Here is a 21,980-nt window from a genome sequence, read left to right on the forward strand (position 1 = left end):
CCACTTGGGCGTGGACTCCTCCTTTGGGACGGGGGGCTGCGGCATTGTCTCCCATTGACGTTAGCCACGAACTACATATCAACCGAAAGCGTTTCTACCGCGCTGCAGACGGTTAGACGCACCATGTGCACATTGTGCACAGGAACTAAAAAATGAAATAGACAAATCGCAACATATGATTCAACAGCGGTTTCTAGCTCCTGAATAGCATCAACCCTTGCTCCGCGGCATCCACTGCATCCTCCTCCTCACTCACGACGTCGTCTTGCTCACCTAGGGCAAGACGCTGTCCAAAGAGGCTGGTGAACAGCTCGTCCCGCTGACGCTCGCCCCACAGCCCTCTTTGCTCCGGCGCCATGAAGTTCTGCAGCTTCTCGTGCACCGTGTATCGCAGTCGTCGCCCTTTGCTAGCTTTTGTGTCGACTACCTTCCTCGTCTTCGCTTCGCGCGCAACCTGCCACGGCGCCTGCACGACAAACTCAGCTGTGCCGTTGTTGGAAAGTTCGGCGGACCGCTGCTCAAGAAGCTCTTTCAGAAGGAGCCCGTAGAAGTCCGCATCGTCATAGATGTTGACATCAGGCAACGGCTTGGACGATGCCGACTGGATGGGGGCGCAGGAACGAGGCATCTGTGTTCGCGCGACGAGATGGGTCGAGTTAGTGAGCTGGGAGTCGAGGACCTCGGTCAAAGTCTGCTCCGCGCTGACGTTTAGCTGTCTTTGAGCAGTCGCAATCTTTGCAGTCCGTGTCTTTGCAGACCACTTTTCCATGACAGCTCTTCTTTGCTTCTTTGCCGAACTTTCTTGGGCGCACAATCTGTCCCAAATGTCAGACGACGCAGTGGAGGGTCCAAACGCGGTTCGCTTTCGCTTTTCGCCCGTACGCGCCTCCTCAATCGATGCTCTGAGGCGCGTAAGATTGTTCAGAAGCAGCACCGCTGCGGCCTCGGCGGCCTCGACAGATGCAGTAGGTGCAGATTCGTCTTTGTGGTCCTCAGCGACCATGGAGTTGGTCGCGATGAGTGCCTTCTGCAAGCGCACCCGTGTGTTGAGGAACGAATCGAATGTCTTGCGCTGGGCTTTGATCGCTTGGCCTTTGGCGACGTCGGATTGCGCGGCGGCAGCGAGGCTGGTGACGAGCGAATTCTGGTCCTTCATCAACTCGCGCACGTCTTCCTTGTTCTTGCTCATGAGCGCCCTCGTCTCAGCCGCATCGTTGGTGTCGTCATCCTCGGACGCATCGTCGTCTGATGCGCTGTCCGAGTCAGCCTCGGCGTTCTGATCCAAACCCTGCTCTTCGTCTCCAGACTCGTCGTCGTCTTCGTCGCTCCCGGAACCCGATTCTTGGGCTACGCCATTCTCGAATTCGGCTTCGCTATCCTCGTCGTCATCGCTGCCACTGCCATCCTCGTCGAAGCGCTTTGCGAATGGGTCGTCGCTGTCTTCGTCTTCCACAGCATTGCGGCTGACTTGGGTGCCGGTGTACTGGGGCCCCAATGGAACAACCTCCTTCCTTCGGAGCTTGCTCTTTCCAACATCTGCATAATGCTCGCGGCCCGCGTTGTCGTCCTCCGCGCCCGAAGAATCGGCATCCTCGGCGTCGCTGGAGCTCGGCGCCGGGTCGAGCAGTTCCTCGGGATCGAAATCTGCGCGCACAGGTCAGAATGGGCCCGGATGGTATTCTGCATGCCCTTACCTGTGATTTTGGACTTCTTCATCGCGATATGCGTGGCTGCGGCGTGTGAGGGATGGGGAGGAGCTTTGCGGCCCCGCTAAAAAGTTTCGGCTGCGAACTCTTGGCAGTCGCGTCTGGCGTGGCTGCACCTTCCGTCCCAAGCTGCGGAGCTTCTTCGCCGCTCATTCGTCACCACCGCAATGCGACCATGAAGCCGCGTCTATTCTCAACATTGCGCCGCCTGCAGCATGAGAACCCCCTGGTACGCCCTGGAGTGCACATCAATCCATCTGCAGTGCTAATCGCACAGTGCAGGGGCTCCCACGCTCTGGCGCGCCGCCGCAGCTGCCTCGCATGCAGCGCGGCCTGCCGCAAAAGCGAAGCATCAAAGACGTGAAGAAGGTCATTGCCGTCTCTTCCGCCAAGGGAGGAGTCGGGAAGAGCACCATTGCAGGCATGCGAACCACAAGCAAGGCCTCGATCACGACCCTGACCCATTGCAGTAAATCTGGCCCTCAGCTTCGCGCGCAGCGGGTACAGAGCTGGCGTCCTCGACACTGACATCTTCGGCCCGTCGATACCCACCTTGTTGAATCTCTCCGGCGAACCCAGACTCTCAGCCAGTCAGTCTTATGCCCGATGCCACCCAGACCCGCCCCCACGCGAAATCTGACACGTCCATCAGATAACCAACTCATACCGCTGTCCAATTATGGCCTCAAGAGCATGTCTATGGGCTACCTGGTCCCAGAATCCTCGCCGGTAGCATGGCGTGGGCTCATGGTAATGAAAGCCTTGCAGCAGCTCCTCCACGAGGTTGAGTGGGGTGGCCTTGACGTTCTCGTCCTCGATCTACCGCCTGGGACCGGCGATGTGCAGTTGACAATTACCCAACAGCTCATTCTTGATGGCGCCATCATCGTATCCACTCCTCAGGATCTTGCCCTCAAAGATGCTGTCAAAGGCGTCGAGCTCTTCCGCAAAGTGAACACAAATATCCTCGGGCTTGTGTGTAACATGAGCGGCTTCCAGTGTCCTGGTTGCGGGGAGACGCATAACGTGTTCGGAGATATGAACAGATTAAGAGACATGTGCCGCACGTACGACATGAGGCTACTGGGTGAGCTTCCGCTGCATGCTGCTATGGGTGCTGGGGCTGAAGGGGGGAAGCCTACCGTGGTCGCGGAACCAGACAGTTCCAGAGCGCACATTTTTGCAGCCATGGCGAACGAAGTGGCCCGGATCATAGACTTAGGAAAGTGATCAGCGAAACATTCACATGCCAGAAAAACAGTCAATCAGCTCATCTGTTTGATTGAACTTCTGGCAAGACTCGTTTGTCGCTCGATTTCACGATCGCGTGTCATCGCGTGGGTGTGGATGCACCACCGAGACGAACGGGAAATTTTCACCCCTCGTCCAATGAGAACATTAAGTCCAGTAAAATCTACCAAAAGCCTGGATCGCATGGGACACTCTACGGACATCTCGAGTGTTCTCACCCAACTACGCATGTGGCTCGGCCCGAGCAACGACAGCCTAGTCACAGCGCTAGTCATACTTGATGATGTCCAAGTTGGCGACCGCGAGATTTCACTCCAGACCACAAGATCAACCCCTATCGCAAATACGTTTCAATAAACGTTTCATGGCAGATGACATCGTTCGAGCATGAGAATCAAATAACGCTGTTTTATTGTGGCCCTAGGAATCTTGATTACCTGTGATCTTTCGATATCCCAATTCGGAAGACTAACGACGTCGACATCGTCAGATTCCCACAACGTCTTCGGTCAGAAAATATACATCCCACAAAGAGCACCATACGCACGTAGACTCACTGACCCGGGTCTTCGGAGTTCGGTTCGTTCCTGAATCCATCGCTTCTCTACGTCTCTCCATTGCATGATGCCCAGTGGTGTGGCGCTCGCATGGCTCGCATGGTGCTGCCTTGTATTACCATCGCATGGGCTTGTCACATCTATATAACACTGACCCAACGCGTTGGTCCTGCAGCAGACACGAAGCAGTCCTCGCAACTACCTCTGCTCCACCGGCTGACAGTTCGACATGGACATTCTAGCTGACAAAGAAGCGGGCATCCTGCATCACACTGTGCAGGTGATCCAGGTGCATGAGCAGAAGGATATCAGCGACGACATCGTCGTCGATGCTAATGTCGGTAACGTGGACAGTAACTTGAAGCTTGCACCAGATGGGCATACCGTTCTGGTTCCTCAGCCGTCAGACGACCCGAATGACCCACTCAACTGGTCTTCGACTAAGAAGCATGCTCTTCTTATCGTACTGTCTATCACGGCCGGTCTGGGTGACTACAGCTCTGCTGCGGGCATCCCTTTGATCATGTCCCAAGGTCTGGAATGGAACAAGACACCCGCCAAAGTCAACGAGACTGGTAACTTGAACGTCCTCATGGTGTAAGTATCCCACTCGCTTCAAGACCACACGCTCATCGAAATAGTGCCATCGGTGGTATCTTTTGGATCGTTGTCTCTACATGGTGGGGCCGTGGTCCCGCTCTCTTTTGGTCTACTCTTACCGGCTGTGTTTTCACCATCGCCTGCGCTGTCACCCACAACTACGCCGTCTACTACGCTTTCCGCGTCCTCATGGGATTCAGCTTCTGCGCATTCCAAATCGTAGGTCTGGCCTGCATCAAGGACATGTTCTACTTCCACGAGCACGCCCGCAAGATCGGCATCTGGACGTACGGCGTCTTCCTTACGCCGTACCTCGCGCCCATGTTCAGCAACTTCATCATCGCGGGTACGCACGGTAGGTGGCGCGTAGCCTTCTGGCTCGTCTTCGCAGTCGGTGCGCTCGATCTGGTCCTCATCCTCTTGATCTCCGACGAAACGTTCTACGATCGCACCATCCCCAGAGAAAAGCAGCCCGCTCGCCCGAAGACGTTCATGGGCCGCATGTCTCGTCTCGTAGGTGTCTGGCAGATCCAGAACCATAACTCAGCGGGCTTCTACCACCTCAGCCACGCAGTCACCCGCCTCGTCAAGACGCTGCTCAAGCCCATCATGATCCCATGCATGATCTACTAGTACGTATTACATTCCCCTCCTTCTACCTTTGCTAATGTCGTCTGCAGCGCCATGACTTTCATGTGGGTTGTTGGTATAAACATCACCTCGGCGATCCTCCTGCAAACGCCCCAAGCCTACGGCGGCTACGGCTTCGACAACAACGCCATTGGCTACTTGCTGTTCGCGCCGCTCATCGCCGTGACCATCGGCGAGCTCAGCGGCCACTTCTTCAACGACCTGATCGCACGCCGCTACGTCGCGCGCCACAACGGCGTGTTCAAGCCCGAGGCGCGCCTGCTCATGAACCAGGTCGTCGTCATCCTGATGGTGCCCGGGTTGGTGCTCGTCGGCCAGACGCTCGAGAAGCATCTCAGCTACGCGGGAATCATCATGGGCTGGGGAATGTATGTGATTGGGAGTATGCTGGCGAGCGTGAGCTTGACGGCGTATTGTCTGGATAGTTATGGGAGTGCGAGCAGTGAGGTTGCCGGGTTGTTGAACTTTGCGAGGGGTAAGTGTTCAGCCTTCTTCTTCCGCCAAATGCAGGATGTAGCTTGCTAACGTGTCACTGCAGTCGGCGCCGGTTTCTCCGTTGGCTACTTCCAGGAGCCCTGGGGCAAGGTCAACGGCTACGGGCAGTCGTTCGGCATCCAGGCTGCCATCGTCGCCGCGGCGTCCATCATCCTCACGCTGCTGCAGATCTACGGCGCGCGCATGCGTGCCAAGGGTGGCCCTGTCGTGTAGACTTTCGGTGGGAGGTTGGCTCATCACAATTTGGGAGGCATCTTGCCTGGGATGGGTGGAAAGGAGCAGGAAGTAATCCGTGGTTGACAAAAGTTGCTGGACGATATCTTGTGGATAGAGTGCTGTGTCGGAAGCTGTGTAATGAAGTAATGTGTTTATATGACAACGTGTGCTTTACCCTGTCGACTCGAGTGAAGTGGATAGGTTGATAGAGTGCCCGGGCATGACGAGGAGCGACGGTCTCGGTCTATGATCGCACTAAAAGCCTGAAGCTCCATTGCACACAAGACTGGAATATAAACGTCTGAAGTACAATATCTGCAAAACTCACCAAGTATCCGCCCGCATGCGCTGGGTATAAGCAACACCGCACAGATAATCCCCTCATAGAAAGAACTCCTTGTGCTGCACCTTCCGCACAAAGTCCGGCGGCGCCATAGTCACCGCGAGCGTAAATCCGATGATCAAGCTCAGCACCGCCACGAGGATGAGATGCATCGGTGAGACCTGCTGGGTTGGTCTGGGACCGAAGTCTCTGGGCGCCCACTTCCCAACCCACTTCTTGAGCGGCGCGACATTGTTCTTCTGGGCGAACTCGTAGCCGCGCTTCATGCCCGGCATGCCGTCGATGCTGTATTGCGACTTGAACGCCCAGTACCTGCCGGCATCAGCTTCACTCGGTGTGATGGGAGAGGTCAGCGCCTACCGATCCATGCTCTCCTCCTCCTTCCCCTCCAGATACTTCTTCTCCTTCTTGGCAAAAAAGTCATCCAGCGTCGTCCGCCACCCCGTCCACTCATACGTCGGCACGCTAAACCCACAGCTCGTCGCACACTGATGCACATCCACCAGGATAATACTCCTGCTCCCGGGGATCGTATCGACCTTGTTCTCCCGCACAAACACATCCCACTCGGGCGTCCCATTCTCGACAGCACGGCCGGTGCCCCAGATGCGCACGATCCGGGGCGGCCCCGTGTACGCGACGAACATGACGCAGATGCGGCCATTGTGCGGCTCGTGCAGATGGGCGTGCGTCTCGACACCGGAGCCGGTGAGGTCGAGGTACCAGAACTGCGTCGGCGACACGATGCCGAATTGCTTGCCGCCTTTGGGGGAGATGTTGATGTGGCCGGTCGGGGAGAGCGGCGCGGTGCCGACGAAGAGCATTTTCTGGTCGAGGATCCATGGCTTGAGGGAGTCGGGAATGGTTTCGTAGTAGACGCCCATTCTGGCAGTTGCTTGTAATTTCTAGGCCTGGAGAAGGACTATTGGAGGTCGAGTATGGTAGGTGTTGAGAGGTTCGGTATGAGGTGAGGTCGCAAGGCGGGTTTCGGTCGTGTCGCTGAAGGCGCGGCCAAGATCAATGACTCAAAACGTGTAGACAGTCAGGCTCCCTCCATACAAGCTTCCTGGATCTTTGTTTTTAGTTTTAGTCTCTCGACCTGGCGATTTGCCCGTCGGAAATAGTACTTCTAATGCAAGTTCGGATTCGAATGGTGGGAGCGCCGACTTCGGGGCTTACGCCTACGTCTCTAGCTCTCTGCGCGAGCGCTTCGCCAGATCATCAATGGCACCTTCCCCAAATAAATATCCGAAAATGTGAGACGGATTATAGCGTGCCCCGTGCTATCAAGCGTAGAAGGAGTTCAGGGCGTGGGATAACTGTAAAGCGAGCTAGCTTTAGCACGGCGGGGCCAGTGCAACAGTGACCACAGCCGAGGCCTACGAAAAGGGAATGCGCAACCGCGACCTTGAGTAGGAGTAACACGATTCTATACCCGCATATGTCTAAGAGGCTTTCCCCTGTACATAGGAATGGCCTGAGAATTCGTCATGGAGGAACTCCAAGGCTGCCGCTAATGGTTCGGTTTCAAGTCGAATCTCAATCACAACGCAGTCTTCCCTTGCTCAAAAAAGCTACACCACCTCACAGTACAAAAAAGAAGTCAAATTGACCGTGCCAGGGGTCGAACCTTCGAACTGTTAGGGATGCTGCCTTGATGGTTTGCTAGGTTGTGAATGCATACCTGGAATCTCTTGATCACGTGACATCGTAGTCAAGCGCCTTGCCTGTGCTCGCGGTTAGATGTTGATCGTCGAGTGTACGTTACGGGCTGTCGTACCATTGGGCCACACGGCCGAGCTTCAGCTGTCCGATGACGCCACCTGGTGTTGCAAGATGTATAATCCCGAGAATTGCGTACAAGGTGAGTCGCGGCGAAGAATCGGCATGCAAAAGACTGTGCACGGAGTGGGGTGGGAAGCAGCACTTAGTGCGACTGCCGTCCCGTCAAAGCTAGGTGCGACGCACCGAGGCAGTGTGTGAAAAAGGCATTGTTATTGATCTGCCTGTGCAAGGAACGCTGAACCGATTTTGATACATACTATACCGTGTACAAAGCCTACTGATACGCCACACCAACCTCGCCGGGGAAGGAAGCCCAGAACTCCTGCGTTGCATCCCTCATCATCTCCTCCATGTCTGCACTGGTGAAGTCAAAGTTCAAATTGAAGTTGTCGTCGTCCTCGAGAGGGGGCACGGTGTGCTGTGCGCTCCAATTGAAATTTGAGGTGTACCCATTTGGTGTGGACTCTGGCGGGGAGACGAGCTGCTGTTGCTGATGCGTAGGCGCAGGAGCAGGTTGCTAGAAAAGATCAGCCATGTAGAGAAAAGTCCGAGGGCGATGCGTACCTCTTGCCCAATGCTATTGCGAACGACGTCCGTGTCCACCGACGGTTTGGCGTCAGCCGGCTTCTGCACTGGAGACGGCTGCAGGGCTCCATAGTCCACCATGGCGCGTCGCAGCGCCTGGCGCTCGTCCGGCGACACGGGCCCGTCTTGTCCCAGCACAGAACGATAGTAGGCCTGCATGCGCTTGATCGTTTCAAACCACGTTTCTGACATGGGCCACTGGGTCTTCATCTCTTTCAAAAAGGTGCAGCCGCGGATGACCCGGCCCCGTGCCTTCTCTGTAACGCGTGGGTCATCCTCGCCAGAAGGGAAGTTGTAACTGTACAACATTACTCCCACAGCAGTGTAGATGGTGAAACCGATCCATGGGACCAGGCCGCGCAAGAAGAAAACGCCAAAGTTGCGCATCTCCTCCAGCATGTCGAGCACCATGGACGCCTCATTGAACAAATCTCGCCGCGACGATTTCTGCCACATCTTCCACCTGTCGCTGTGCTCGCTGTACTCGTGGAGTGTTTCTTCAGGTGTGGTCTGCGGGCCTAGGACCGGTAGGTAGGCGCGGTGCAAGAACATAGAGCCCATGAAATATATGCAGTGCATATAACAGTATGCCTGTCCTTGGTCTACGGCATTGTGACTATGCAGCGAGAACAACTCATATTGGAGACGGGGTGGCAGAGAACTCTTCCAGTGTTCGAGCTCGTAAATCAGCTGCTGGAATTGAGAAGTCACCGACCAAGGGAGCTGCGTCTTGAGTTCTTCCGAGCACGCCCACCGAGCTACTTTGCCCCAGATGTTTGCTGCGCGAAGGCTGTACGCAATAATGCCAAGCTCTCCGACGGCCAGAGACAGCGGAGGCATGTGTATCGACCCGTCGAGGCGCTGAGTGCAGACTGGCTCGCCAAAGACGAAGTCCTCTCGCTCGCAAGGAAGCTGGATAGCCATGTCACTGGCAGCCAGCGATCGCTTGCGGCCTCTGCCGCCGCTGAGCAGCGAGTCCATCAAGAAGCAAGTCCAAGCTGTTCGGCGGCGCACTTCGGCGTCGATGAACTCTTCGCGCGTTGGTTTGCGATTTCTGGGACCCTTGGGTTCCTGTGTGATGTCCATGACCTCTATCAGACGAATAGCCATGCCGAGATAGATCCAGGCCCGGCGCCCGTTCCCTGCTCCCCAATCGTGTCCCGTCAACATCAGGAGGGCTTGGACACGGCTGATGCTCGGCGTTTCGAGGTCGGACTGTAGTATCTGGCGGGCATGGGCGGCGAAGGCATTGCTGGCCTCAATCTGCGTTCGGAACGGCGCAGGCGGCTCTCTCACGAAGCTGCTGCTGTCAGCGGACCGGAGGAGTCAGGTGAAGTCAATGTACACACCGAACGGCCAGCGCGAGCATCGCCCAGACCATCCATGGCTCTAGGGTGCGCGCGCGGATGCGCAGCAACAACGTGGGGGTGTGGTGGAAGCTCCATTTGTAGCTACAGCGCAGATAGCTGTTGACGACCTCGTCGGTAAGCAGGTCGAAGGGATCCAGGCTGTCCAGCAGAGATGCGGTGGCCGTCGGCGATAGGGCTGGGGCTGGGGCTGCCGAAGCGGCATTGAGCTCGCTGCCGCTCGCCGCGCGATAGGTAACGTTCAATGCGGTCGATGCCGCTGGCGGCGTGGGACCGTCCTCCTGTCTTGGCCGCTTGGGCCTGCGATGAATTGCACTCGTTCCTGGTGGTGGGAACTCGCAGAGATCGGCCCTTCCCGCTGCTTTGCATCGGTCGCAAGGTGGAGCGTCTGGGGCGCATTAGCACACGTGTACGGACCTCCATTCGCGGGGACGCACCATTGTGGATGCATTTCTGCTTCGCGCTCCGACAAGTGACGCAGGCGACTGGATTGCGCATCGCAGACGGTGGGCGTAGGCATTGACGCCGTGCCCTGGGTTGCTGCTGCCCTCGCCTTCCTCTCCAAGGGTGGCCACGGCGCTCTTCCCGCCCCGGCCTCGGCGACTGGCTACGTCTGGGCCGACATGCATCGGTCTCTTCTATATCTATACAGAACAACCACCCATGTGCTTGTTGGCACACGATACCTTTGTGGCAATGGACTGAATCTCATATTCACGAGCAAGCTATTTCCTGCCCGTTAGGGCTCCTTGTCGCAGTGGTCGAAACATCGCGACGCGTCGACCCCTAGCATCAGGACCGATTGATGCTCGGCGCTACCTATTCGACGAGCAAATGCAGCGATTGTTACTTCGGCAGCAACAACGCTTTTAGACGTGGACACAGTGCCATTCTCCACACTAGGAACCCGCAGTCGTGCACCAGCAGCCTACCTTAGAATGAATCCTCGTCTAAATCTTCAGAGTCATTCACGAGGAGCACACTCCGTCGACTCAATTCCTACGGCGTCAAACAGACGCCACATCAGATACACTTGTAGCGCCGACCATGACAGGCTTCTAGGAAACCGTTTAAAATGAGCCCCTTTGCGGACGGAAACTCGACCAAAGGGGCACTTCAATATTCAGTGAACAGCACAGTAACTTTGGTAACATGCTGGCTGTAGACGCTCCTCCATATGCTGCGGTCGTCTATAAACGATGTTTTGAGGTCCTTGTTTACAAGCATGTCGTACTGACTCGGAGGACGCCCCTCGCCAAGGTCGATAAGCCCGTCATTAAAGTCAATGATCTCGTCACCAAGCTCGTCGACCGGTCTCACTAGACCTGAACGAGACCCTTTCCAGAGTCGCACATCATAATCGAAGCCCGAACTAATCTACAACGTAGATGCTAAGATGAGAATTAATTACTATTGGCCCGAGTAGCGTGCCGACAACCTGTGAAGACGCATCAGTTAAAATGTAAAAGAAATCCACGTAGAACCGCAGTCATCGCGTTCTTCAACCAGTATCACCAGATGGGAGCAATCATAGAGGCAATCACGCGATCCATACGGCAAGTATCTAAGCTATCTAGATCAAGCACTAGAAAAGCAGGATCGCAAATGAAATCGAGCCACAAAGGATCATTGTCTCATCCGGATTCAGGCGGAATCATGTCGCCCGTAGTTCGATGCGAGATGAGCGAGCCATGAAGTAGCCGAACCCGCGATTGTTCAGAGCACACATACCCTGACGAAACCACACTTCGAAAAAAGCCTGATCATGATATGATTCATCACCAGCGCCACATACCATCACACGAGCGGACGCAACCCGCCTAGCCACGGCTCTTTTTCTTGGCCAAGCGCGCGCGGAGCATCTGGATATGGCGCTCCTGCTCCGCAATCTCATCGAGCGCCTCCTGGTCGCCATCCTGCGAGTCCTCGACCGCCTCACCCAAGTCATTGCTCGGGCCATTGTCGTAGTCTTCGATGGCGATGGGGTGATCCTCGACGCCGGGCTCACGCTTGATGTACGGTGTGTGGGTATAGCCAGCGGCATCGTGGTGACGAACAGATGGGTCTGCACGGCGGGAGGCTGAGCGCTTGGAGTTGTCGAAGGGAGAGAAGCGCGTGAGGCCTGAGGGGCGCGCGGGGGCTGAAGGGGCAGGTGTGGACCGCGGAAGGTTGGGCGAGGGAGACATCGGAGGAGGGTAAGACGGCATGCCTAGGTAGCCGTAGCCGTAGGGCGGGTTACCATGGGTTTGAGCGCGGGAATCTTGAGTGTCGCCGTCCTTGTCTGGCTGTTGGCCGTAGGCGTGACCTGGGAAACCATACGGCGGATACCCAGCAGCTTGAGGATCCTGAATTTTCCCGTCTTTCTCCTGCTGACCATAGCAAGTCCATGGAAACATCGGCGGCATGGGAGGATAACCCTTTCCGTAAGGCGGCTGCAGAGGGAAACCCTTCATGTCCGGTGGAGCATAGCCGGGCATGGGAGGATAGCCTGGAAAGGCGCCATACGGACCTAAGCCTAGGGTGAGCGATGCATTTTGAAAGGATTAGAAAGCACGTACCATATACAGGCATGCCATAGCCACCATACATATGCGGAGGAAGATGCTGAGGAGCTTGGTTGTCTGGCGATCCTTTCGAGAGCGCAGAACGCTTGGTAGCCTTGGCTGGTTTCATCGGCTTCTCTTGCTTCTCCTTCTTGATCGGTTTAGAACGCTTTGGATGCTTTGGCACGATCATCTTCGGGGGCTGGTGCGGAGAGCCCTGGTTGTGTCAGTATACAAACGGCTATCGTGCACTGTGCTTGGGCAAAGGGGTTGAGTACACGTATTACCCCAAGAGAGGCAACGCAGCATCTACAATTTCGACTCAGTGTTGTCGAAATACTCACATGGATATAACCTCCTATCCCTGCGTACGGGCCAGAGAAGTTGGTAGTGTCCTCTTCCTCCTGATTATGAACCTCCATGTCGTCATCGTCGTCATCCTCATCCTCGTGGTCTAAATCGCTGCTGCGTTGATATTCATCATCGCCGCAAGCCAGAATGTGGTCGATATCCTCGTCTGTCTCCAGGTAGCCCTTGGGATTTGCGAGGAGGAGATGCTTGTATCGGATGGAGAAGCTAGTCTCGATGTCCCAACCACGAGTGATCATGTCCTCAATGACATCAAAGTCCGTGGTAACAAGTTGAGGCTTGCGGTTCCCAGTGTGCTTGATGCGATGTCGGACAATGTCATTCATAGCTTTCTTCAAGAATGCTTTATCGGTAGTCAGGTAGGAAATTCCGAGAAGGGACTTAAGAACGGAAGGTAGCCACTTCTTGGGGTCTGTGGTGCAGCGTGAGTACACATACCAAGATTGCTACATAACATTATAACACATACCCATCTCATGCTGGCGGAATGCAGTACGCTTGCCGCCTTTCTTCTTCTGTAGTGGGCGATGACACTTGGGGATGTAGTCCCTGATAAAGTTCTTGCCCCAATTCTTTTCGATGGCGCGGATGACCTCCATCTTGGCCTTCATATCGTTCTTTGCGATAGGCTTGGCCGCCCAGGGCTTAGGACCGGGCTTCTTGTGAGTCTTAGCAGTGCTGAATGGTGATGCCTTGGCAGACTTCTGGAAGCCCAAGCGTTCTTGGATTGCCATTGTGGACGTGGGTTGTTGATGGTAATCACAAAGGCGGCGGTCGCGGAGGGGCACATCGTCGTCGTCACTAGACTCCTGGCGAATGCGAGTTTCGACCGGGGACGAATGATCCATGTCGTTAGTCGGCTCCATGGGCGGGTTTTCCTGCGCTGGAGTAGCGGCAGCCCGGCCTGTGGCCATCTACAAGCCAATATGAGGATCGCACATGCACAAACATTGGAAAATTTCTCTTACATGCTGCTGGTCCCCAAAGTAGCCACGAAAATTGCGCGGGGCGTCTTGCTGCTGAGGCATAGCAGGTGAATCGGGCGGAGCAGCACCTTCGTGCATGTTGGCGGGTTGTGGGGTGGGAGTGTTCAACTCACTTCCTGTCGTCGAGGAACAAGGGGTACCTAGGCGCTTGCTGGAAGAAAAGCGATCCGTGATGACGGAAAGGACGCGCAAAGCCTTCCAGTATGGAAGGCTCGACGTGCAGATGACGAATGAGAACCAATGTTGATTGTTGACAAGGTTGCTAGAGATTGTAGAAGGTGGACGAGTAAGAAATAGTTTCGAAGGTGGAAATGGGGAACCTTTTGTAGAGGTTGAAAACGGATGCCGGCTGCATCCATGCGACCACCTCAGGTGAAGTAAAAGTAAGAGAAATCCGCAACCAGGGCAGACATGGCGTGCCTGTCAGATTCAGTCTTAAGCAGACGCAACCTACGTAGGTGATTGGAACTCGGTCGCGACTCGACAGCACTTCGGATTAGTTCCAGTCAGCGAAACCTATAGAGAGCCAGAAGAGGATCAAAGCAGCGAGGCTGCCGAGCGGGGACACAGTTGATAAAAACCTGATGGCGATGACTGTGTCTTGCCGCAAACAGACTACACACAGGGAAAGCGCTGGCGCGAGTCCAATTCTGACCTTAAGTTGAGTGTGCGACTCAGCGAGTGCCATTCATATTAGATAGATGCCAAAAGCCGGCGGGGTTGTTCCTCTGTTACCACAGAGGTATTTCTAAACTCCGTCATTGATGTTGCTGGCTCAAAACTCTTAGAGGCCCAACGAAAGAAGGTATTCATCGTCACCACGGCTCTTTAATGTCCCGATCAGATTTGGTGATTCGATAAATATTTTCAGAAGGTTGTTCATCTCGTGTCGACCTGGTAGGATCGAAAAAGTCACACAGAAGCTTTCAAGAACTTTCTCGAGGCCTGTCAGCAATCTCAAGTATTCCCAGGACTTCCAACTTCCGGCAGACCACCGAATCAGCCCGTGCTGAACTTTCTTTCAACGAAGCATCTCGTTGTTTGGTCGGCGGGCAGGTTCCCCAGGCACTTGTAGGTAGCGGGCCCTGGTTGTTCGCTGCTGGGATGCCAGACAGTACGCGGCAGCTGAGGCTGGACCTTTGAGAAATCCTCCTAGAGACCCCTTCACACGGAACTTTTGGCGTTTGCGATGATGATCAATTAGTCCCACACTCGAGCGAATGGCTGCGGTCACGTAGGGGTCAAGACGGAAACGAGTACTCTATACTACCCCAGCAGGAGCAATGCAGTAACCAAACTTTCAACCCAACAACGTAGGCTTGTGTTTTTGAAGCGTAGTGAAACAGTATATGAGTCTCTTTTCGCAAGGCACTGGTGAATTGTGTAATATTGAGCGCAGCTTGGTCAATCGAGACCACGACTCCTTCCAGTGGCATCAGGCGGTTCTCAAAGAACGAAGCTGCACAACATGATTGAAAGGCTTGTGCCCGCATACATCATGCGTGAACGTGTTCCTTGGCGGGACGAAGACAGCTCGCCAGCAACTGCAACCGAACGCACTAGCAGGGGCTGCTGGCCGTCCGATCTCCGAGCCCCGCGAGATCCCCGCGCGCTGGCCAACTCCACGCCAAGATGATGGCGTGCTCGACGCTAATAACAAAAAATGTTCGACGCGAGGGCAGAATAATCAACAGCGTCGGACCAGGCCAATCATGTCGTCTCCAGTCGATTGCGTTCTCCAGTTGCTCCTCGGCAGTCTTTGTGCCGATGTCGCCCTGAGGGCGCGACTTTGGTCGTCTTGTAGCCACCTTCACGCCTTCCCTCCGTGAAGCCTGCGGAAGAACCTAACTTCTTTCCCTCTACTTACAAGCTGCCTAGATTGGTTCTCAGGAAGCCAATTCATCGGGCGCGTCTTGACCTCAAGATGCATTTCCAGCAGACCGAATCTGCCGGCCCTGGCGCCGAAGCCCACAAGGACCAGCCCAAGACCTTCACCCAGAAGTCTTCAAGCCTGCCTTTTGGGCAAGACCTCTCCCTCGACTCGATCAGTGGCCCCACCTACCTGACCGCCCAGGCTCTGGTCCAGCAGGTTGCCTACACGCTCTCCGACAAGATATTCGCATACTCGGCGGAGGGTTTTGACTTGGATGTGGCGATCAAGTCATGGCAAGAGAATGGTGACAAGAACGCGTTCGGCTACCAGACGGGCGTGCAATCACTTGAGACGAGGAATGGCGCTGGCTCCATTGCTCTCGGATACATGTTCTCCAAGGACTTCGACCTGAAGAAGCGCCATATTCCCCAGTCTATTGTCGCCTCGTCCGCGACACTGCACTACCTCCGCCCTGCGCTCGACCAGCTAGCGCTCCTCTACTCGGTCGCGAACCCGCTTACTGCCCATGTTGCCGCTGTCGACTACACCGCCAACTCCGCTGCTGGGCTCGTCAGCGACTATGTCACTTCCTTGACCATTGCGGAGGACTTAGGTCTCGGCCTTGTGTGCAGCCCCTCTGTCTTTGAGACTCAGCACATGGCGCTTTTCGCCACCCTTCTGTCAAGCATCATTCCTACCATCCATACCTACGATGGCATCAGTGTTGGACGCGAGACCGCACGATTGGTAGACACTCTAGACCAAAGCAGACTCAACAACAGCTACCAGGCTGTCCTCAAGGCTGTTTCAGAGGTGGACAAGAAGCACTCGGACAACGCCGGACGTGTCGTGCGTCTCCTGCAAGCTTTCAACGATGAGCTTGGCGAGGACTACCGCCTATTCGACTACTACGGTCACGAGGAACCGGAAAGCGTGCTGGTCGTTTTCGGTACCGTGGAGGCTTCCCTGACTGCACAGGTTGCAAACGCACTCGCCAAGGACGGCGATAAGCTGGGTGTGATCAACGTCCGCGTGTACCGCCCATTCGTTGAGGAGGCCTTCCTTGAAGTGCTTCCCAAGAGTACCAGGAACGTCGCAGTGCTCGGTCAAGTCAAGGACGAGGCTGCCGTTTTCGATCCCGCTGAGAGCTCTCGTCTCTACTCTGATGTCTTTGCGACCATTCAATTTGCCTTCGACCGTAATGTGGAAGTAACCGACATCAAGTACTCGCGCGAGCAGGTCTGGACTCCCAGCAACATTCTGGACGTGTTCCAGCAGACATACGGCGAGAAAACCCAGTCGGAGGAGGTTCGCTCTTACGTCGATATTCTCAATACCGCGGACGTCAAGCAATACACTTTCTGGGATTTGGACGAATCTCCGGCCGCGGATGCTCCCGTCGTGCTCGGGAAACTCTTCTCTTCCGATTCCGCTAAGAACGTCTTTGTGCGCGCTGGTCACGACAACCTTGTCCGTGGCGGCACTGTCCGCACGGACATCCGCAATGCTGACTACACCATCGAGGCCCCCTACTCCGTGGAGCAGGCAGACGTTACCTTCGTTGGTAATGAATCTCTTCTGAAGGAGTTCGACATCCTGAACAGCGTCAAGGCCGACAGCTCCATGATCATCAAGCTGCCTGGCGTCAAGGATGAAGACATCGAGAAGAAGCTTTCCCCCGCTCTGCGCAAGGCTATTGTGGGTAAGGACGTCGAGCTCTTCATTCTCGACCCGACTCTGTCCGAGAGCGTGTCTCAGGATCCTTCTTTGGAAGTGTACCTTACCCAGCTGGCTTTCTTGAAGGTTGCGCGCGAAGATATCCTCACCTCTGGCCTCTCCAAATTGGCCGCTATCAACGGCAACCAGGAGACACTGGAGAAGCTGGTGAGCGAACTTGAAACCGCACTTCGCGAGATCGAGTGCCCCGTTTCTTGGTCCACTCCTGAGGAAGAAGTGGAGCCGATTCAGCTTCCTTCCGACATCAACGTCAACAGCTTCTCTGCCTTTGACCGCATCGAGACCGATCCACCGACATACCTCCGCGATTGGAAGGTCGCGGCCAAGGGGTTCGCTTTCAAGGAAGCCTTTGGAGTCGAGACCGCGCTTCGTCCTGATTTGGGTGTCAAGACCCACGTCGTCACTGTCAAGGAGCGCCGCCGTCTTACGCCCATCACTTATGATCGTAATATCTTCCACATTGAGTTCGATCTGGGGACCTCTGGTCTTACGTACGCGATCGGCGAGGCGCTCGGCATCCACGCAGAAAACGACAAGGTTGAGGTTGAGAACTTCATCAAGTGGTACGGCCTCAACCCAGAAGAGATCGTCGAAGTCCCGTCTCGCGACGACCCAGATGTCCTGGTCAACCGCACTGTGTACCAGTCTCTTCTTCAGAACGTTGACATCTTCGGCCGCCCGCCCAAGCGCTTCTATGAAGCACTTGCAGAGTTCGCTGATGACGCCGACGAGAAGAGGAAGCTTCTCGCCGTCATCAGCCCTGAAGGTGCCACTGAGTTCAAGCGTCGCGCCGAAGTGGACACGATCACCTATGCAGACATCCTGCTCGAATTCAAGTCAGCGCATCCTTCATTCCACGACATTGTTCGCATTGTCAGCCCGATGAAGCGCCGCGAGTACTCCATCGCCTCCTCCCAGCACGTCACTCCCAACTCGGTCTCCCTCCTCATCGTTACCGTCAACTGGGTCGACCCTCAGGGCCGCGACCGCTTCGGTCAGGCCACGCGCTTCCTCAATGGCCTCAAATCCGGCACCCCCGTCACCGTCTCCGTCAAGCCCTCCGTCATGAAGCTCCCCGCCAAGACCACCGCGCCCCTCATCATGGCGGGTCTCGGAACCGGTCTTGCGCCCTTCCGCGCCTTCGTCCAGGAGCGCGCCTACCAAAAACAGCAGGGCCACGAGATCGGCGAGGTCCTCCTGTACATGGGGTCCCGCCACCAGCGCGAGGAGTACCTCTACGGCGAGGAGTGGGAGGCGTACCAGGCCGCGGGCATCATCACGCTACTCGGCCGCGCGTTCTCGCGTGACCAGCCTGAGAAGATTTACATCCAGGACCGCATGCGGCAGAGCCTCGGCGACATCAGGCGCTCGTACCTCCAGAACGAGGGTAGCTTCTACCTCTGCGGTCCGACGTGGCCTGTGCCAGATGTCACGGAGGTGCTGCAGGAGGCGGTAGAGGTGGAGCATCGTGCGAAGAGCGTGAGGAATGGGGAGGAGAAGCCGAAGAAGGTGGATAGCAGAAGGGAGATTGAGACGCTCAAGGACGAAGGGCGGTATGTGCTTGAGGTTTACTAGGTGTTTGGTAACTAGCGTGGTGTTGGGGTATAGACTAATGAATTTTTGATCTTTCATCTTACTCTCTGTATCGTGCTCCGGTTCATTATTCAGTAAGAGTGCCTATACTTGGCGTCACTGTTGGTTCGGAATAGAATATGTATTACAGAAACCAGTTGCATAAACACCAAACCCCGCCCCCAACAGTCTTGTACGGAAACAGAACATACTCTACACCTATCGCACATACCGTTCCATCCCATCGCCTCGCGATGAAAAGCCAAGGAAAACACCGTATCCATGAGCGCCCACGCTATCAACATCCCATCCCAGGGCCCGCCCAATCCTCACGAAAACCCCGCATCATCCGGCATAACAAACCCTTTGGCATCGAAATCCCTCCGCAGATACTCCGTCAACGCATCGATCTTCTTCCGCTGAATGTGCAGCGCACCCCCCTTGACATCCTTCTCCCTCGTGCTCATCGTACTCAGCACGCTCGCCGCCTTCCCACTGCCCACGACCGGCTCCGTCCCCTCCTCCCCTCCCTCCGCCGGATACCTCGCCTCGCCGCGCGCCTCGGGCGTGATTTTGAAGACCTGTTTCCGAGAGGGGGGAACGCCGCCGACGAGAACCAGGAGCAGAGAGGGCTGGATGGCACGGGCGATGATGTTGTTGTTTGCGGTTTCGATGGTGAGAGTTTCGAGCTGGTCTGGGGGGGAAGGGTCGGAGGGGGGAGGGTATTTGGCGGCGTGGTCTTTCCAGGCCATGGAGATGAGGGCAGCTTGGTCGCGGAGGTCGCGGATGTCAATAGGGGTCGTGTAGGCCATGAGAGTGCCGTTGGGGGACATTACGCTGGGTCATGTGAGTGGGTGCTCGTGGGGAGGAAGCATGTGGTGTTGTGTGGACTGGGTGGGAGGCACTGACAAGAGGCGCGGGTAGAGGCTGGGGTGCGTGTTCTTGTTCAGCAGCTCGCTGAGCTTGAGGGCGTTGAGCATGGCGACGGGCGGAGACTTTGGCATGTTAGTCTAAGCGGAGAGGTAAGACGGGTGACCGTTTGGATTGGAGACGTAAGAAAATCCGAGAGACATTGATGACAAAGATAAAAGAAACTGTTTGGGCATGAAGGTAAAATGGAGTGCAGTGCAGTCCGCAGCATACTGCAGCTGACTGGTGGTGCTCTGCAGCCTAGGGCATGCGAATACCTACCTAAAGCGTCTCGATTTCACCCCTCGAGATTTATATCCGTGCGCTGAGGTCCCGCCACGTCGACGACACGTAGACGGGCCCTGGAGCTGAATATGTGGATCTCAACGAGCAGAGAGCATAGCAGAAGCAAAGGACGGAAAGCTGCGTGTGCAAAGAGCGTATACCGACTGCAGCATGATGTTGCGATTAGAACGGAGCCATGGCGGAGGACAAGCCCGGCGCGCTATTGGCGACAGGGGTCAGCTCGGGCCGTATCACGTGGACAGCAGCGCCGAGCGCTCGAGGAAGGAACAGCTGTTGGAAGTGCAGGAAGAACATGCATGGCTACTACGACGTGTTTCCTAGGTCGCAGCGTGAGATGCCTTGTTTTGTGTTGCGGAAGCGCGCGACGGTGACGATGCTATGCCAGAATAGCAAAGAGTGCCAGGTCGTCGCGCAGAGCTCCCCACATGGGCGAGGGGCAGCGGCAACAGCTTCGAGTCGACGTCACCACCAAATAAAATCCCCGCCCGTCTCAATTGCTCCAGATCTCCTCCACATTGCAGTTCATGCTCTTCCTGCGTCGCATAGTCGCACGAACACCAGTCTCAAGCCCGTTCACGGCCCGCGCATCCAAGTACACCCCATCAAGCACCTTCCTCAGGGCCCTCGCAACCATGGCGACCGATCCGACACGCTACAAGCTTAACCACTCCATGTAAGAAGGCTCGGTGCGCGTCGCATTGTACCTGCTAACAGGCCAGGATCCGGATCAAGGATCCCAAGCGCTCGGTCGAGTTCTACGAGTTCCTGGGCATGAAGCTCCTCCAGAAGCTGCCCAACCCCGACGCGAAGTTCGACCTGTACTTCCTCGCCTACGACAGCCCGAAAGCCGTGTCGCACGCGAACCACTGGACCGACCGCGAGGGCATCGTCGAGCTGACCCACAACTACGGCACCGAGGACGACCCCAACTACAAGATCGCAAACGGCAACCAGGAGCCCCACCGCGGCTTTGGCCATCTGTGCATCTCGGTCGACAACCTGCAGGCTGCGTGCCAGCGCCTCGAGGATGCAGGCTACAAGTTCCAGAAGAAACTGAGCGACGGTAGGATGCGCCACATCGCCTTCGTGCTGGACCCGGACGGTTACTGGGTCGAGGTCATCGGACAGAAGCCGCTGGAGCAGACCGAGAAGGAGAAGGAGACGGACGTGGGCACATACCGCATGAACCATACCATGATCCGTGTCAAGGATGCGGACAAGTCTCTGGCCTTCTACAAGGACATCATGGGCATGCAGCTCAAGCGCACCTCGGAGAACGAGAAGAACGGCTTCAACCTGTACTTCCTCGGCTACGGCGCGCCGGCAAACGACTCTGCACCCGAAGGTGTCAGTGCGACGGCCGACCACGAGGGTCTGCTCGAGCTGACGTGGAACTACGGTACCGAGAAGGACGCCAACTTCAAGTACCACAACGGCAATGATGAGCCGCAAGGCTTCGGCCACATCTGTGTTTCGGTCGACGATCTGGATGCAGCGTGCGCACGGTTCGAAGAGAAGGGCGTCAACTGGAAGAAGAGGCTGACGGACGGCCGCATGAAGAACATTGCGTTCGTGCTGGGTATGTCATCGTTATGTCAATTGCAGTGCTAGGTTACTGACGTTGTTCTCAGATCCCGATGGTTACTGGATCGAAGTTGTGCAGAACGAGAAGTTGAAGCAGCGGTCCAACTGGTAAGGCAACAGCGTACGAAGCCGTCCCAAGCCCCAGATGGCATCTCAACAGCGCAATCCGCGCCAACCAACGTAAATACATCTTACCACAAAACACCACAAGTGCGTAAGTAGTAGATAAAGTGCATACATAACGCAGATTCGTTCATCCTCCTGGGCGTCTACACAACGCATTGCATTTCACGCTTCAAACTCACGTGCCGCCGGCTTCGCTCACACATCGCGTCCGTGGCAAAACACATAACATCGACAAACTAACATTGCAAACACCCCACTCGCAGGACCGCTGGCGCTCCTTTTGACAAGGGCAGTGGCGTAATCCGTGGGGTTTGCGGGGGCGGGGTAGCTTCCTTTACCGCATTCAGCAAGCGTCCATATACAAAGCGCAGCAGCTGATGAAGCGCATATGCATTCCCGCGGCCGACTGCGGACCTGCT

General features: G+C 55.9%; 9 protein-coding genes across 9 annotated transcripts; 4 read left to right on the forward strand and 5 right to left on the reverse strand.

Moving 5' to 3' along the window:
- Window positions 1–160: 160 nt before the first annotated feature.
- On the reverse strand, window positions 161–1,740 carry CC84DRAFT_1155960 (TRAUB-domain-containing protein). The gene is made up of 2 exons (XM_018176956.1): window positions 1,695–1,740; window positions 161–1,644 (listed from the first exon to the last, which is right to left on the reverse strand). Exons 1-2 carry the CDS (start codon window positions 1,714–1,716, stop codon window positions 194–196), a joined length of 1,473 nt encoding a protein of 490 aa, XP_018030351.1. The 5' UTR covers window positions 1,717–1,740; the 3' UTR covers window positions 161–193.
- A 116-nt stretch (window positions 1,741–1,856) lies between these two features.
- CC84DRAFT_352226 (P-loop containing nucleoside triphosphate hydrolase protein) lies at window positions 1,857–3,340 on the forward strand. Its single transcript, XM_018185880.1, has 4 exons — window positions 1,857–1,935; window positions 1,989–2,127; window positions 2,177–2,296; window positions 2,359–3,340. The coding sequence occupies exons 1-4, from the start codon at window positions 1,882–1,884 to the stop codon at window positions 2,934–2,936; spliced, it is 891 nt and encodes a 296-aa protein (XP_018030352.1). The 5' UTR covers window positions 1,857–1,881; the 3' UTR covers window positions 2,937–3,340.
- Window positions 3,341–5,824, forward strand: CC84DRAFT_352227 (MFS general substrate transporter). Its single transcript, XM_018185881.1, has 4 exons — window positions 3,341–4,111; window positions 4,156–4,746; window positions 4,795–5,240; window positions 5,304–5,824. The coding sequence occupies exons 1-4, from the start codon at window positions 3,744–3,746 to the stop codon at window positions 5,471–5,473; spliced, it is 1,575 nt and encodes a 524-aa protein (XP_018030353.1). The 5' UTR covers window positions 3,341–3,743; the 3' UTR covers window positions 5,474–5,824.
- Window positions 5,631–7,127, reverse strand: CC84DRAFT_1155962 (uncharacterized protein). Its single transcript, XM_018176957.1, has 2 exons — window positions 6,180–7,127; window positions 5,631–6,131 (listed from the first exon to the last, which is right to left on the reverse strand). The coding sequence occupies exons 1-2, from the start codon at window positions 6,701–6,703 to the stop codon at window positions 5,858–5,860; spliced, it is 798 nt and encodes a 265-aa protein (XP_018030354.1). The 5' UTR covers window positions 6,704–7,127; the 3' UTR covers window positions 5,631–5,857.
- Window positions 7,128–7,796: 669 nt separating this feature from the next.
- CC84DRAFT_1155965 (uncharacterized protein) lies at window positions 7,797–10,100 on the reverse strand. Its single transcript, XM_018176958.1, has 4 exons — window positions 9,994–10,100; window positions 9,539–9,944; window positions 8,169–9,489; window positions 7,797–8,121 (listed from the first exon to the last, which is right to left on the reverse strand). The coding sequence occupies exons 1-4, from the start codon at window positions 10,052–10,054 to the stop codon at window positions 7,879–7,881; spliced, it is 2,031 nt and encodes a 676-aa protein (XP_018030355.1). The 5' UTR covers window positions 10,055–10,100; the 3' UTR covers window positions 7,797–7,878.
- A 1,276-nt stretch (window positions 10,101–11,376) lies between these two features.
- CC84DRAFT_1222324 (uncharacterized protein) lies at window positions 11,377–13,532 on the reverse strand (the record flags this gene model as incomplete). Its single annotated transcript, XM_018183356.1, has 5 exons — window positions 11,377–12,065; window positions 12,115–12,316; window positions 12,444–12,880; window positions 12,938–13,382; window positions 13,437–13,532. 5 exons carry the CDS (start codon window positions 13,530–13,532, stop codon window positions 11,377–11,379), a joined length of 1,869 nt encoding a protein of 622 aa, XP_018030356.1.
- A 1,602-nt stretch (window positions 13,533–15,134) lies between these two features.
- CC84DRAFT_1168893 (uncharacterized protein) lies at window positions 15,135–18,748 on the forward strand. The gene has a single exon (XM_018179513.1). The coding sequence runs from the start codon at window positions 15,379–15,381 to the stop codon at window positions 18,637–18,639; it is 3,261 nt and encodes a 1,086-aa protein (XP_018030357.1). The 5' UTR covers window positions 15,135–15,378; the 3' UTR covers window positions 18,640–18,748.
- On the reverse strand, window positions 18,749–19,561 carry CC84DRAFT_1168895 (uncharacterized protein). Its single transcript, XM_018179514.1, has one exon. It carries the CDS (start codon window positions 19,467–19,469, stop codon window positions 18,966–18,968), a length of 504 nt encoding a protein of 167 aa, XP_018030358.1. The 5' UTR covers window positions 19,470–19,561; the 3' UTR covers window positions 18,749–18,965.
- Window positions 19,562–20,159: 598 nt separating this feature from the next.
- On the forward strand, window positions 20,160–21,827 carry CC84DRAFT_1168896 (glyoxylase I). Its single transcript, XM_018179515.1, has 3 exons — window positions 20,160–20,524; window positions 20,571–21,430; window positions 21,483–21,827. The coding sequence occupies exons 1-3, from the start codon at window positions 20,484–20,486 to the stop codon at window positions 21,545–21,547; spliced, it is 966 nt and encodes a 321-aa protein (XP_018030359.1). The 5' UTR covers window positions 20,160–20,483; the 3' UTR covers window positions 21,548–21,827.
- The last annotated feature ends 153 nt before the right edge of the window (window positions 21,828–21,980 follow it).

The sequence above is a fragment of the Paraphaeosphaeria sporulosa genome, assembly GCF_001642045.1.
Source record: "Paraphaeosphaeria sporulosa strain AP3s5-JAC2a unplaced genomic scaffold CC84scaffold_13, whole genome shotgun sequence".
Taxonomy (NCBI): Eukaryota; Fungi; Ascomycota; class Dothideomycetes; order Pleosporales; family Didymosphaeriaceae; genus Paraphaeosphaeria; species Paraphaeosphaeria sporulosa.

Coding starts and splice junctions, on each gene's coding strand:
- CC84DRAFT_1155960 (XM_018176956.1), bottom strand. CDS start 1,716: ATGAAGAAGTCCAAAATCACAG. Junction 1,645..1,694: donor GAAGAAGTCCAAAATCACAG/GTAAGGGCATGC, acceptor CTGTGCGCGCAG/ATTTCGATCCCGAGGAACTG.
- CC84DRAFT_352226 (XM_018185880.1), top strand. CDS start 1,882: ATGAAGCCGCGTCTATTCTCAACATTGCGCCGCCTGCAGCATGAGAAC. Junction 2,128..2,176: donor CGGGAAGAGCACCATTGCAG/GCATGCGAACCA, acceptor GACCCATTGCAG/TAAATCTGGCCCTCAGCTTC. Junction 2,297..2,358: donor CGAACCCAGACTCTCAGCCA/GTCAGTCTTATG, acceptor CACGTCCATCAG/ATAACCAACTCATACCGCTG.
- CC84DRAFT_352227 (XM_018185881.1), top strand. CDS start 3,744: ATGGACATTCTAGCTGACAAAGAAGCGGGCATCCTGCATCACACTGTG. Junction 4,747..4,794: donor ATCCCATGCATGATCTACTA/GTACGTATTACA, acceptor TGTCGTCTGCAG/CGCCATGACTTTCATGTGGG. Junction 5,241..5,303: donor GTTGTTGAACTTTGCGAGGG/GTAAGTGTTCAG, acceptor GTGTCACTGCAG/TCGGCGCCGGTTTCTCCGTT.
- CC84DRAFT_1155962 (XM_018176957.1), bottom strand. CDS start 6,703: ATGGGCGTCTACTACGAAACCATTCCCGACTCCCTCAAGCCATGGATC. Junction 6,132..6,179: donor GAGGAGGAGAGCATGGATCG/GTAGGCGCTGAC, acceptor TGATGCCGGCAG/GTACTGGGCGTTCAAGTCGC.
- CC84DRAFT_1155965 (XM_018176958.1), bottom strand. CDS start 10,054: ATGCGCAATCCAGTCGCCTGCGTCACTTGTCGGAGCGCGAAGCAGAAA. Junction 9,945..9,993: donor GCAGAAATGCATCCACAATG/GTGCGTCCCCGC, acceptor AATGCGCCCCAG/ACGCTCCACCTTGCGACCGA. Junction 8,122..8,168: donor GCAATAGCATTGGGCAAGAG/GTACGCATCGCC, acceptor GATCTTTTCTAG/CAACCTGCTCCTGCGCCTAC.
- CC84DRAFT_1168893 (XM_018179513.1), top strand. CDS start 15,379: ATGCATTTCCAGCAGACCGAATCTGCCGGCCCTGGCGCCGAAGCCCAC.
- CC84DRAFT_1168895 (XM_018179514.1), bottom strand. CDS start 19,469: ATGTCCCCCAACGGCACTCTCATGGCCTACACGACCCCTATTGACATC.
- CC84DRAFT_1168896 (XM_018179515.1), top strand. CDS start 20,484: ATGGCGACCGATCCGACACGCTACAAGCTTAACCACTCCAT. Junction 20,525..20,570: donor TACAAGCTTAACCACTCCAT/GTAAGAAGGCTC, acceptor CTAACAGGCCAG/GATCCGGATCAAGGATCCCA. Junction 21,431..21,482: donor GAACATTGCGTTCGTGCTGG/GTATGTCATCGT, acceptor CGTTGTTCTCAG/ATCCCGATGGTTACTGGATC.